At 48.6% G+C, this 14,340-nt stretch overlaps 1 protein-coding gene across 1 annotated transcript in view; it reads right to left on the bottom strand.

The window, feature by feature from the left end:
- Positions 1-5,833: 5,833 nt before the first annotated feature.
- SYNJ2 (synaptojanin 2) overlaps positions 5,834-14,340 on the bottom strand; it is a 78,229-nt gene continuing 69,722 nt past the window's right edge. The window contains exons 23-27 of the mRNA XM_086632005.1: positions 13,315-13,449; positions 11,732-11,844; positions 10,880-10,988; positions 9,383-9,585; positions 5,834-6,625 (exon numbers count right to left, since the gene is read on the bottom strand). Coding sequence (XP_086488131.1) covers positions 5,834-6,625; positions 9,383-9,585; positions 10,880-10,988; positions 11,732-11,844; positions 13,315-13,449 — 1,352 coding nt within the window. The remainder of the gene's footprint in view (positions 6,626-9,382; positions 9,586-10,879; positions 10,989-11,731; positions 11,845-13,314; positions 13,450-14,340) is intronic.

Genomic DNA, 14,340 nt, shown 5'->3' with positions numbered 1-14,340 from the left:
CCAGAGCAGTGCAGAGAATGGCCAGCACCACACTGGCAAAAAGAGCAGTTTTTCCCTCTAACTGGTGTGGTAAGGACACTGCGTGGTGGTACCAGATAGAAAAATGTCTTAACACCTAAAGCCCCTTTTACACTGTGGCTTCAACTTCAAAGTGTAAATACATTGCAACACTTTGTAGTCACGGAGTAGAGGATATGTGGAATTCCTTGTGAATAGGCAAGAGTTGTAATAACTAAACATGTTGAACGTGGCAAATCTTGTGTTGGTTTTAAGTAACGGACTTCCTTGGCTCGCAGGGATTCGGATAATGACGTCACACAGTCATCTCAGCAAACACATCTATGTTTTGTTACTGTAACTGGAACTCGTGGAGCAACTTGCTCCTTTTTGTAACTGTATGTACATATGTTTAACTTTTAAGAGTAATATTTTGGGGAGTTGTTGGGCTTTTGGGTTTTTTTTTTTGGAATATGGTAATATGTGTTTTTAAAAATTTCCTAGATGTGCCACAAAATGTATTAAAGCTGAGTGATCTGCCAAACGAACGCTCTGGATCATGTTCACTTTTGTCCAAGACCTGCATTGTTTTTAGTGATTGTTTCATGCCGGAAGAACGTCACGTTTACCTTTCAGATTCTGCAAGAAGCAAACTACTGGCGGGCACGGTCATTGATATTTTGCCAAACTGACCAGTTTTTCACTTGTGCTTCTAGATTTTGCACAAGTGCCTCATGAACCATGTAAAGACAATGCTTCGAGGGGCTGTTGCATAGCACCCATGTCTGCTTCCTATTAGAAATTTACACTTTTGTGCTTCTCAGGTGTCACATTAATTTAGAATCATAGGATGGTTTGAGTTGGAAGGGACCTCAAAGATCATCCAGTTCCAACCCCCCTGCCATGGGCAGGGACACCCTCCACTACACCAGGTTGCCCAAAGCCTCATCCAACCTGGCCTGGAACACTTCCAGGGATGGGGCATCTACAGCTTCTCTGGGCAACCTGTGCCAGTGCCTCACCACCCTCTGAGTGAAGAATTTCTTCCTTAGATCCAATCTAAATCTCCCCTCTTTCAATTTAAATCCATTGCCCCGTGTCCTGTCACTACACACCCTTGTAAAAAGTCCCTCTCCAGCTTTCCTGTAGCCCCTTTAGGCACTGGAAGGCTGCAATAAGATCCCCCCGGAGCCTTCTCTTCTCCAGGCTGAACAGCCCCAACTCTCTCAGCCTGTGTCCAGAGCAGAGCTGCTCCAGCCCTCGGATCATCTCTGTGGCCTCCTCTGGACCCGCTCCAGCAGCTCCATGTCCTTCTTGTGCTGGGGATAGTGCCTTTATTCTCGGGTCTCAAACTATGCCCTCAATCCCAGCTGCCTGGTGACGCAGCTGCAGATGTGGCCAGCAGGTACGTGTCAGTTGTCTGAGCGGATGTTGTTGTGCAGGAAGGGCAGGCTGAGAGGAGTTTGTCAGTCCTCTTGCACTTGCTGTCCAGCACTCTCGTGTATCTGTACTGGTATTTCTGTTAGCACAGTCATCAAGCATGTAATTGCTGTTATTACAGTCGTGCAAACTGGCTTTTGCTGTGATTTGTGCTCCGTGGTGCCAGGCAGAGCCTCTAGCTCGAAAGGAGAAATTTTCCATCTGGTGAAAATGTCAATTCTGGACAAACAGGAAAAAGCAAACATGTTGTTTTGTCAGAGTGGAAATTCTAAGTGATATTTTAGCTTTGGCTCTTTCTTTTTGTTTGTTTCAGTGATCTTTCACCTCAAAAGGTAAATTGGGCAGTTGCTGTACCAGGGAGAAGCACTTACCCACCCCAGACACGAGTGCAGCTGAGCAGCCAGGACGCCTGCAGCAACTGAAGTTGCTGTACTGGAGGGTCCTGGGCGAGCTCACTGGTGTTAGTCCCTCGCCAGAGGCTCTCACGCGGAGTAAGTGCACAGACACGTACTTGAATCTGGGAAATCATCCATACCTACCTTCACAGCCGCTGTCAGTCACTTTAAGCTTTCCAAGCTTAAAAGACGTGGTGGGATGGCTGCTCCCTACCAGCCCTCATGTGGCCCTCACGCTGACAGCTGTCACTGGGAACACTGGTTTCCATTGGCACTGTCCCAGTGAGGATGGGCAGCAGAGCTGAGGACAGAGCTGTGCTGTGGGTTCACTAGACGTGGACGTCAGCGAAGGATGGCCCAGGTTCCTCGGCCTCTTTTCACGTTGTGATGGGGCCTGGCCTAATCCTGAATGAGCAGGAAAGAAGCGGCGCCGCCGGCAGTCCGAGTTTTCCATAGTGGTTTCCCAGACACGGAAGAAGCCTGGCCCCGCTGAGCTTCTCCTGACCATTGAAGCAAGAACCTGGGTCGCAAGCACCTGCCTCTGAAAAACACTTGGCTGGGGTGTGGGGCAGCCAGGTGAGGAAGGTGATGGATGCAGACAGGAGATTCCTCATTCTTGGCTCTATTCGGCTGGCCTGGCTGTTCCTTCCTCTTGATTTACTGGGATGGAACAGCATATACTGGTGCTGATGGTCTAAACCAGCGCGCTGCTGGGATTCAGACTCCAGTGGGCAGCTTGCCACGTACGTAGGGAGAAGATGAAATGCTAAAGGCTGCACACTTCTCTTATTCAAGGAGAGTAATAAAGCAGATTTTATTTGACTTGTATAAATCCACTTTAATTGGCTTTCCCGCTAACGCTTTCATTAACATGTAAATTAGCTGTCCTAGAGCTGTTAATTATCTTTGCACAAAATGTTGGATACGGTCATATAACGTACTCCTTTCTTTTTTTCACTGCTCTTAATGTTTTGTACCGAAACGTGCCCATAAATATTCGCTGTGGTTTTTTTGAAGAGGAGGACAAAGAGGCTCAGGCTGTGCCATCTTGTAGGGAAACAACTGCCTGGCTTCGGCAGTGTGTGCCAGCCTGCCACCACGTTAAACCCACACTCACGCAGGATGCTTACCACTGGGTTTTAGTGGTTTGGCCTTGGAAGGGTTTTGGGAATTTTTAAAGTGTGTGGCAAAGGAGGGAGCCAGAGGCAGCGTCCTCTCCTACAGGATGTCTTGTGTTCACAGTTTGGTAGTGGCAGTGAAACAGGGAAGCATTACAAAGAGGCTGAATTCCCAGTTTCCAAGAATCTGAGAACAAGCTAATTAATTTCCCTATGGAAAAAAGAAAACAAACCTCTGAACTTTTATTACACCTTTTCTGCAGAAAACATCTGAAAACGAGAGGCTTTTTTCAGCTTCACCAACTGCTTAAAAACGCTCTCCGTAGTTTCATAGAAGATCTTGATGCTTCTCTTAACAAGCTGCCAGGACACGTTGCCATCACCATTTGCAGCTGCTCCCTTTGAACCCGTGGCACCTACAGCACGTTTTACTGCACGGGCAGGGCAAAGCCAGCAGGTAACGGGCACCCTGGAGTACCCCTGCCAAAATCCTGGGCTGCTGAGAAGCACGGCTGCTGGCTTGCTGGTAAATGAGAGATGGCATCATGACAAGGATCATGTCTGCAACACTTCACGAGCCAACCCACGATGGTGAGTGACCTATAGATCCACCAGAAACACTCGTCCTGTGGGCTCTGGTGGAATACTGGGAAAACGTGCGGGAGAAGGAAAGCAGGCACGCAGGAGTGCTTGCCTGGAGTTTCTCCAGTGGTTAACGGGATGCTTCCCCTAGCTCGGCTGCTTAAATTTGTCCTCGGTCTTACCTGCAGTTGTTCCATGTCTACTTCCATGTCTTACCCTTCCCAGCTCACGGTCCATGATGGTGTTGCTTCTCGGGGCTGCCTGGCCCACTGCTGCAGCACGGCTTTTCCACAGCTGCCGAGGAAATCTGCTTAGGGATATGGTTTAACGGGGATTAGGGACGGTTGGACTCGATGATCTCTAAGGTCTTTTCCAACCTAGAAATCTATGAAATCGGGAAGCACGCAGCAGCTCTTCCCCAGTACAAAACCATCATCCTGCAGCGCTGACCATCAGCAGTAGCTCTATGTGCTGCCACCCCACCAGGCTGGTGCCCAAGCTGGGCTGTGCTGGGAGTGGGCAAGCTCACTGTCAGGCCATGAGCCACTGCTCCTCTCTGCAAGAAGGTGCTGCCATCCCAGTCGTGTGCTGGTGGCGCAGTGTCTGGACGGAACACACCGTGTTGCCTGGGCATAAACTTTGGTTCCAAGACCAGCTCTCCCTACGTGCGCTGTGGAAGTGAGAGACTGACATGGCATTTTCTTACAAAGCAGCACAATGGGAACGGGGACACCACGGAACTCTGCTCTTGTGAGACCCCCACCTGGAATACTGTGTTCAGCTCTGGAGTCCCCAACACAAGAAGGACATGGAGCTGCTGGAGCGGGGCCAGAGGAGGCCACAAGCTGATCCAAGGGCTGGAGCACCTCTGCTATGGAGACAGGCTGAGAGTTGGGGCTGTTCAGCCTGGAGAAGAGAAGGCTCCGGGGGGATCTTATTGCAGCCTCCCAGTACTTAAAGGGGCTACAGGAAAGCTGGAGAGGGGCTTTTTACAAGGGTGTGTAGTGACAGGACAAGGGACAATGGCTTTAAACTGAAAGAGGGCAGATTTAGATTGGATCTAAGGAAGAAATTTTTCACTCAGACGGTGGTGAGGCACTGGCACAGGTTGCCCAGAGAAGTTGTGGCTGCCCCATCCCTGGAAGTGTTCAAGGCCAGGTTGGATGAGGCTTTGGGCAACCTGGTGTAGTGGAGGGTGTCCCTGCCCATGGCAGGGGGGTTGGAACTGGATGATCTTTGAGGTCCCTTCCAACCCCAACCATTCCATAATTAAACTGTCTTTAGCATAAGACATTACTGTGCTAATGACCGGTGTCACCCGCAGGTCTCAGTTGTTCACCGTATTTCTGTATTTCCATAGCTACGACACAGCAGGCTACAGTCTCTTCAAAAAGGGACTGTCACTCACTGTCCCCGTGCTGTTTCACTGTGAAGTGTGACCTTTGGCGTTGGCTCGATGGGAACCAAGAGCCAGGGTGTTTTGGAATGGTGGTGGAAAAGCAGCTAGGGATGCCTTTCATCTCATGGGAGCTCAAGATTCCGAGCGGCGACTCCATCGGTTCAGACTGGCTGAGGTGTGTTATCCCAGTGCCACGGGCAGCACGGCACTGAGCACAGGGCTGCTGTAATGGGTTCCCTTGCCTGGGCTGGAGTGAAAACTGGCATCCCTTGCTGCTGCCTGGGCACCACCTCCCATGGTTCTGCTCTACAGAGTGCGCACCTTTCGTTTTCATTTCCACACAGGAATGGGTTTAACAAGGGAAGTACTCCAGTAAGATCTCCCAGAAGATCCTCAGCCTTGTTTCCACTTAGAAACTTAGCAGCAGCACAATACCAGTGTCACTGCTGGAGTTACACTGGTACAGGTTCCTCTTTTGGATGTTTGTTCAGAAGAACTGCAGCAGTCTAACTCTTCAACATAAGGGTGCTTTATTTCAAGTGACAGAAATTGATTAATATATAAATTCGACAGGAAAATGTTTTTCTTAACATCTTTTTTCAAACATCATGACATGTTCTTACATACGATTTGTACCTGAAATGAAATAAAACACCTTAGAATGGATTAATAAAAAGAAATAACTTAGAATAAAGAACTTTTCAGACAAGCTGGAGATAACGTTAGGTTGTACGTACTCTCTGCACTTCCCTCCAGGGGCAGGATCTTTATCTGTGAACACCAGAATGAAATGTAGCATGGACAGATGATCGATTTCCTTAAATAAAAATCTTTGTGCCAAAGATTTATTTTCAGTTTGCATCATAATTATGATTTCTGTAGGAACACTAAGGGGACAAATTTTACAATTCTAAATCCGTGTTCGTGTTCATCAAGGTCTTTTGGTTTCGTTCTAAGCCAAGCAGTTTGTTGAACCCTTCTGACAGAGCTCCGCTGTCTTCATCATCACTAAACGTAACCCAGTGACTGAAATCTTTCAAACTGGGGTGTTTTAAATTTCCTGGAGCGTGTGCTGGAGAAGCAGCTGATGGCGCCTGCATGGAACGAGGACAGGAAGAATCCGTGTCGAAAAGACTGGTGTTCTCTGGAAGGGAGCTGGTATCTGAGAGCTGTGGATGCTGGCCACCTGGTGCAGGAGGGCCCTGAAGGTTAGCCATCAATGCTGCAGCGTTTGGTGCCAACTGCTTCGTTGTGGTGTTTCCTGGGCTGGCAGAGGGTGTGGAAGCTGGGAGAGCAGATTTCGTGGGAACGCGAGTGTCCTGAGCCTGGGGGCAGAACTCAGGATTGCTGGTGGAGCTGAACGTTAACCCACCGAAAAGTGGGTTGTCACTGCCCTGGAGAACTTGCAGGTGAAGAGCTGCAGGAGCAGACTTCTTCCTTCGTGGTGGCACCTTGGGGGCAAAGGGAGTGTGTGAGAGAGGCAGAGCGCTGGCCTCGGCCATGCTGGCTGAGGGGGGCTGCCTTTCGCCGCTCCCCCTGCTCTCCTGAGGCTTCCCAGCTGCTTGTGTTCTGGGTTTAGGGACTGGAGTAATCCTGGTTGGACTAAGAATAGCTCCGGCTTCTAGACAGGGCTCTGGCAAGCCAAAAGGAGACTGTACTGTGTGCTGGTTGAATTGCTCTTCTGCAGACAGGGCCTGAGGGGGAAAAGGAACAAGAAATTTGAGAACAAAAACGGTACCTCACGGTATCCGAGTCACTACTGGTGCAAGTCGTATCGCTGGCGCCACTGCGACAAGCTGGCAGTGCTGGAAGAACAAACCCAAGCAGTACCAAGAGGAGGCTGGACAGCACAGGGTTAACGCCGTACCTGCTCCACTCTGCTCTCACGCACCGTGCCTTGGACCAGTGTTGAGTTACAGATGCTTTTTGAGGACAAGGACCCTACTGCCTGTTCTCAGGATCTTGCTTCAGGCCAAATCAACACCGTTGGGAAAAGTTATTTCTTTGTCACAGCTCTTTGCTGACTAATATTATCTAAGCCAGAATGCACAGAGAGGGCTAAATTAACGAGGCCGTTAGCCCATTTAGAACACTTGGGAATGTTCTGATGCGTACGGCTGGAGGACAATCAGCTTAAGCCAACCCAAGAAATGCATTAATGTGTCTCACTGATGCCAGGAACTGAAGCTAAAAGCTCGCTCCCCAAGTACCATCTAGCATATAGTCAACATTTTAAAATACATAAATAACTGAAACTCGGCTCCATCGAAGAGGGCAAAGGCTGCTTCACATTCCTCATGCTCAGTGTGACCAAACGAAAGCATTTGAATTCTTTATCACTCTCCCCTAGTATTAAAAGATAACACACAGGCGTTTTATGGCAGTCAGAACGTTTAGTCACTATTTCGTGGTGGACACATCCCCTGCCACCTCTGCCTCGATGCTGTTGTTGTTGTCTGCTTTGATTACATGTTTTTTTAACAATGTGGATTGGGTCGAGGTTTTCAAGTACCCAACTCTCATCTGAATTCACTCAGATGGAGGAGGGGGTGGATAGAGCCAAACTAAATGAGGACATGGACCAGTTGGAGAGGGTCCAGAGGAGGGCCACGAAGATGATAAGAGGGCTGGAGCACCTTTCCTATGAGGACAGGCTGAAAGAGTTGGGGCTGTTCAGCCTGGAGAAGAGGAGGCTCCGGGGTGACCTTATCTTCCAGTACCTCAAGGGGGCCTACAAGGAAGATGGGGAGAGGCTGTTCAGGAGGGCCTGTTGTGATAGGACAAGGGGTAATGGTTTTAAAATAGAGGGAGGTAGATTCAGGTTGGATATTAGGAAAAAATTTTTTACCATGAAAGTTGTAGAACACTGGAACAGGTTGCCCAGAGAGGTGGTGGATGCTCCATCCCTGGAGACGTTCAAGGCCAGGTTGGACGAGGCCCTGAGCAACCTGATCTAGTTGAAGATATCCCTGTTCCTTGCAGGGGGGTTGGACTAGATGACCTTTGAAGGTCCCTTCCAGCCCTAACCATTCTATGATTCTATGATTCTAAATGGATGTGTTCCTGCAGGAGACTTCATGTAACTAACACCAAAAGAGTAGTCCCTCCCTGCACCTTTCTGGAGTGCCCTGGGAATGGTGACAAGGTAAACAAAATAAGCAGACCCTTCCTTGTTATTGAATGTTTAAGGAAAGGGCACCCACTGTGTTGTCTGGTTTGTTTTTTCTTTTGTGGATCCGCTAAGTAGGGATGGCACAAAGTCCCTGACAGAGCAGGGGTGAGTGCCTTTACAAAGGAGGTAAGGCAGGAATCCCAACAACTTGGAACAGAGCTTCCTAGCAGAGGTTCTATAAAAAGGAAGAATATAAAAGGTGGTATTTGTCTCTTTCCTGTACTTAAACTGCTTTCACCATTAAATACTAATTTTAACAGCACTAGAGGTGAGGAACTATTATCTCCGTTGTAGAGACCTGACAGAGAGACAGATTAAAACCCCAGCACCTACAGGGTTGTATTTTTAAGAACCTGAATTCTTGAGGCAGATTCAGAATCCGAAGTGAAAGGCTAAATCCCATCATACAGTGTGTGAGGAAAGTGAGATGTTTCTGAAGAGGACACAGCACAGCATCCTGATTGAGACGCTGCCTCAAATCAGTGCAGAGCAGACGACTCATTATGTGGTCAGAAGTAATCACTGTGATAAAGAAGGGATGAATCTTAAATCCTGACAAGGTTTAGACAAGCCAGAAGAAAAAGAACAAAATCTAAGAGATTTTTCTAACAAACAGAAAAGCTAAATACGTCTGAGTAAGGAACTCGAAGCTCTTTTTCCTCTCTGACCTCCTAGTACATTTTTATGCCTTGGTGACTACAATACACAAAATCATTTGATGATCCGAGGGCTGGAGCACCTCTGCTATGGAGACAGGCTGAGAGAGTTGGGGCTGTTCAGCCTGGAGAAGAGAAGGCTCCGGGGGGATCTTATTGCAGCCTTCCAGTACCTAAAGGGGCTACAGGAAAGCTGGAGAGGGGCTTTTACAAGGGTGTGTAGTGACAGGACAAGGGGCAATGGCTTTAAACTGAAAGAGGGCAGATTTAGATTGGATATAAGGAAGAAATTTTTCACTCTGAGGGTGGTGAGGCACTGGCACAGGTTGCCCAGAGAAGCTGTGGCTGCCCCATCCCTGACAGTGTTCAAGGCCAGGTTGGATGAGGCTTTGGGCAACCTGGTGTAGTGGAGGGTGTCCCTGCCCATGGCAGGGGGGTTGGAACTGGATGATCTTTGAGGTCCCTTCCAACCCAAACCATTCCATGATTCTATGATTTCAGTGCCTGCTGGCTAAGCACTTCAAATGACAGGACCTGACACAAATCCTTTCACAGTGCACGCCTCCTGCCATCGTTCACGCTGCGTGACGCAGGCTGGCTGCCCCTTGCTGCAACTATCTTACATTTTCCGCTTTGACGCCGGTCCTGTGCAGAGGGACTGGTCTCTTTGCGGCTGGAACTTTGGGTGGTGGGCGGTGGGGCACGAGCACTGGTCCTGCCTGCGCCCCTTGAAACGACGCTGACTTTGTGATGCTGGGAGGAGGCTCAGGTTTGGTGAACGCTTGGTGTCTAGCTGGAGCAGGCTTTGCTGCGTCTTCCTGTAGTCCTGAAAAGCAAAAACAATTAGCATCTTGGCTTGATCAGAATCATCTTGATTCAAGATAATTCCTTTCACAATCAAGTTTCCCAAAACGTGCATGCCTAAAGGGAATATGCTTAGGCCAGGAAGGTTTTCGAAATAAAACCCAGACCTTTGCAATCCTGTCACCTTTATAAGAGGCAGTAGGGAAGAAGTCCCCTGTCTGAACCAGTTTCATGCCCAAGTAGCATTGCTGTGCCACCGTTTGGCCACGTGGACAAAACACTGGCTGCGGGTACAGGAGTACTGGACTCAAGTCCTGGGTCTCCTTTGCCCTGGTTTCCTTATCAGGAAAAATCAAGATAATGATACCAAGAGCATCTTGTAGAGTACTTTGGGGACTGGAAGTGGCACTGACTGGGCCAGTTTCCTTACCCACACGGAGTGAAATGCTTCATGTGAATTTCAAAATTAAATCTGATTTCAAAACTACATGTACAGCACTCTCTGAGGAACAAACATCAGGATGCCTTTTTGATATTTCTGACTCAATTGGATTATTCCAGACTGCATTCGCTCGATTTGCAAATGAAAAGGGATGTTTTTCTCCTGAACTGAGCGCCTTGCAAACTCAGGTAGCTGTCTCAGAGTCATGCTGCATTCTTTCTCATTCAAACAGTATCAGCAGAAACACTTCTTGCAACCTGGAGGGTGTATTCTCACTGCCCAAATTTTAATACCTAAGCTCGTTTCCTGCTCTAACTTGTCCTTGCAAGCAGCTCTCTCCTCCAGGGATTAGATGGAGAACCTAAACACAGAGCAGCCTTTGAGCTTTGCTATTCAAGCTGAAGTAGTGCAAGCTTCCAGCTAGGTTATAGCCATACTTCCTGTCCAAATGGGAGCAGAATCCAAGTCATTTCTCCCACAGCTGTATTTGCTCTCTAGTTCCACTCGGAATAGTGAGCATTCATTAAATGCAGCAGCAAACATCCTTTATGCAGCTCTGAGCTAACACAAGCACCATCAGTTTAAGATCCCATCTTCAGCTTTTCATTTTTCAGACTAAATCTGGACATAAATAACCCAAGGTGCTCCGAGGAACAGGTTCTACAACAAAATACACAACCTGAGTCATCTTGGGAAAAAAAAGGTTAACGTTATCAAAACTGACAGAGATCAGCGAGTGCCATCTTGCAAGAATGTCATGTTCAGGTGAGCTTCTGAACACAAATACGTGCACCTGGGCTACGACAAGAAGGACAAACATGCCCACAGCTTTCTTTAAATCAAAGAGTTTGACAAGTCAGAAAGCTGTGCTCACCTCCTTTAGCTTCCATAAGGCATCTAATAGCTTCTTCTGCCTCCTCGGCTGTGGTGGTTTTGATCTGCTTGACGTTGTAAGGTTTGCTTATTCCGGTCCGGACTTTAGGCTTTAAAAAAAAATATGGGAATAAGTGATTTAGATAAAACTTTGTTCTTGTACATCTGTACACTTGCAGCTGAGCGCAAACACCTGGGAAGCTCTGGGGTTGCCAGTGGCTCTACGGGAATAGAGAAACACTACGGAAACAGCGGGCAGGCTTTTGGCAGGCATTGCATCTTTGATACCAGCTGACAGGCAGGCCGGTGGCTCACTGCCACAGCTAGCCCCTTGGCCAGCCCTCCTTCAATACATTAGGGTTCTCATCCAACAGCAGAGGAACTGGGAGGTGTTGCCACATTCTGCTCTCGGGCTGCTCAGAGGGCTAGCAGCCTTGCTGGCAACGGTCAAGACTTTTCCTGTACGCTGGGCACTAGTATGGCCCATCAAAACAGAGGTGAGGAAAGAATTAAAGCACGTTATTATGGTGCTGAAAGTTCAAGTTAGCATCTGCCAGAAAGCAGCATGTGCAATAAACTAACAGTGCCCTGGTCTTGCACCATTCTTGCTCCTCCTCTTTGGCCTTTCTCATTCCTGGCAATTTAATAACATTTTTCTGGTGTCTACCAGGTCCTACAGTCTAGTATCACAGGAAAAGAAGTTCATCTCAGCATTTCCAGCTCGGGCACGTGAGGGACCTCCTTCCTTGTGTGACAGGTGCATCACGTACGTGATGCTCAGTGTCTACAGTGCCTACGTAGATGGGGGAGACGAGGACAATGCAGAGTGGCCACGCTGCGTGGCAGGACTCACTGGCTGCTGAGGGGCTCCGGGCAGCAGCTTTGCAGTTGCCAGGATGGAGGAGGCAGAGTGGCTTCCTGGAGAGAGGGAACCATCTGAGGGGGACTTTTTGGCTGACGTTCCAGCTGAAAGAGGAAAAAAAAGAAAAAGGCTTTTTACATTCAAGAGCTGGTACAACATTTTACCTGCAATGGAGCAAAACTAGTGTGCTTTGAAATCGTTTGTGATAAATAAAAAAGACTGTCACCCTCCTTGCTCCTCCAGGGTCAGACATATTAGGCAAGACCTTCCTGTAGGACAATGGAGACCTTGAGTCCCTCTGCCTGAGTGCCAAGAGCAAGACACTTCAATCTAGGAGGAGTGATGGGCTGAACTGTTACTGGTCTAATCCAAGGTGGAAAAAATCTCAACAAAGAATAAAATCCTGAAATCTTGAACTCTATAAGGAAGCAGTTTCCTAGTCTTGCTTTCATTTAATTAATTAAATAACCTCAGCTGAGCATTAACATTGCATTCCAGGCACAGAACTGCTGATACCAATGTTGTCACTTCTGCACAACACTCGGAAATGAATGGGAATAACCCTAAAGAACTCATCTTCCAGCAGCGAGTCTGACAAAATCTGTAAGGCTGGGAAACATGCACAGAAGAGAAGGCTGCAAGAAAAAACATGATGCATAGCTTGTGTCACACAAAAGGCAAAGATGCTCCTGCTGATCTAGCAGTCAGTATTTCTCCAGAAGCAGCCATAAAACCAGAAGCAGCATAGCACCGATGGTGGCTCAAGCGAGTAGAGCTTGGGTAAAGGTAAAGAGCATCACTTCCCCTTGGTGCCTCACTGAAAATCCTAAGCCACTCTGCAGTTCTTTCATAAAGCAAGTACGAATTGCTTGCAAAGCAGCAAAAGGCAAAAACGGCCCAGAACAAGTATTTTGTCAAAGCTTTTTAAAAGGAAGGTTACAATTAAGTCAGGAAAAAACAAACTGTAAGAAAATACTCCGTGACTTTGGAAGTCATAGAATCATGGAATGGTTTGGGTTGGAAGGGACCTCAAAGATCATCCAGTTCCAACCCCCCTGCCATGGGCAGGGACACCCTCCACTACACCAGCTTGCCCAAAGCCTCATCCAGCCTGGGCTTGAACACTGCCAGGGATGGGGCAGCCACAGCTTCTCTGGGCAACCTGTGCCAGTGCCTCACCACCCTCACAGTGAAAAATTTCTTCCTTATATCCAATCTAAATCTCCCCTCTTTCAGTTTAAAGCCATTTCCCCTTGTCCTATCACTACACACCCTTGTAAAAAGCCCCTCTCCAGCTTTCCTGTAGGCCCCCTTTAGGTACTGGAAGTCAGCAGGCATAAATACCAGAACTTATTTTTGTTGCCACAACGAGGCTGGTCAACTCGCTAACCTGAGTGATGAGTCAGGATGAAACACACGGGCCGTTCCTAAAGACCAACTTCTCCCGTTGCCAACTGTGAGCACCTCAACAGCCTGACACGCCAGCACCAGCCATTCCTTTCTTTGTCACTCGGAAACGGCAGGCGGGACCGTTCAGCAGGGGCCAGCGAAACACGAAAGAAAGTTCAACTCACCGGGAGGAGGTGGCCTCTGCGGCGGCTGAAGCGGCCGAGACCTGGTGGGAATGGACAGAGACCTGCTTGGAGCCCGGCGGTGGCATTCCCCACTTGCCTCCGGCTCTTGCTTCCAATCGGCCAGGTCTGTATCATCTAGGGAAATTTTGGAAAGGATCTGTATTAGGTATCCGCTGGGTGAGCGTGCACCAAATCCGGTGGTGAGGAGGGGGGCGATTATGAAGGGCAAACCTCAACCAGGTATCTCAGCAACATGCCAGGGCTCCTTTCAGATTGTTTTGCTGTCCCCAAACGTCTCCCTGCTCCCGCTCCAGGAAACATCTACCCTTTTGTCAAACACTTCTCTCCCTCCCTCTCCTTTTCCAGCATTTATTAACTGTGCCAACTCGAAGACTGCCTGCATCTGATTTTGGGGTTACTACTCAGCCACCTTGTTAGACTCTGAGCTTTTCACCGCCAGGCTCGGTGGCATCCTGCTCTCACTCGAACTGTGTCATGGCAGCTAGTCACAGTCAGTCCCTTGCTCCTCCTTCCTGAACACAGGAATTCCCTCTGAGGACCAGACAACTTTCTGTGCTCAAGAGAACTGGTTTTATACCAGAGAAAAGTCTACCTGAAGGCTCAGTCATCACATCTGTTGCTTTCCAGCCATGTCTCCTAACAGGTACACCTGCCTCATTCAATAGCCCTGGGCTGCACCTCCCATGACTGTGTAATTACACAGCCCTTCATCCCATCTACGCCTCTCTGATGGCTGGAGAGGCAAGAAGGAGGGATTGCTTTCGTCTCCCACTCTGCTCAAGTGAGGGCTTTCACTTCAGTTGTCTCACACCACCACGGCTGCCCGGCCGTGCGGTTCTTGAGAGCTCCAAAATCCACTGAGCCTCTGTGATCTGGAGAGGATGGGGAAGGAATCGTGGCAGCAGCACTCCCTCATACTTCAGGCATTCCCACACAAGCTCCTGTTTTTCCAAAAGCTGTGCTCTGCAGGGAACACCGAGCTGCCTCATAGTTGACTACTCCCAC

The sequence above is a fragment of the Tauraco erythrolophus genome, chromosome 2 (assembly GCF_009769465.1).
Source record: "Tauraco erythrolophus isolate bTauEry1 chromosome 2, bTauEry1.pri, whole genome shotgun sequence".
Classification (NCBI taxonomy): Eukaryota; Metazoa; Chordata; class Aves; order Musophagiformes; family Musophagidae; genus Tauraco; species Tauraco erythrolophus.
The sequence above is the reverse complement of the archived record's forward strand: the minus strand, read 5'-3'. Positions and strand labels throughout refer to the sequence as shown.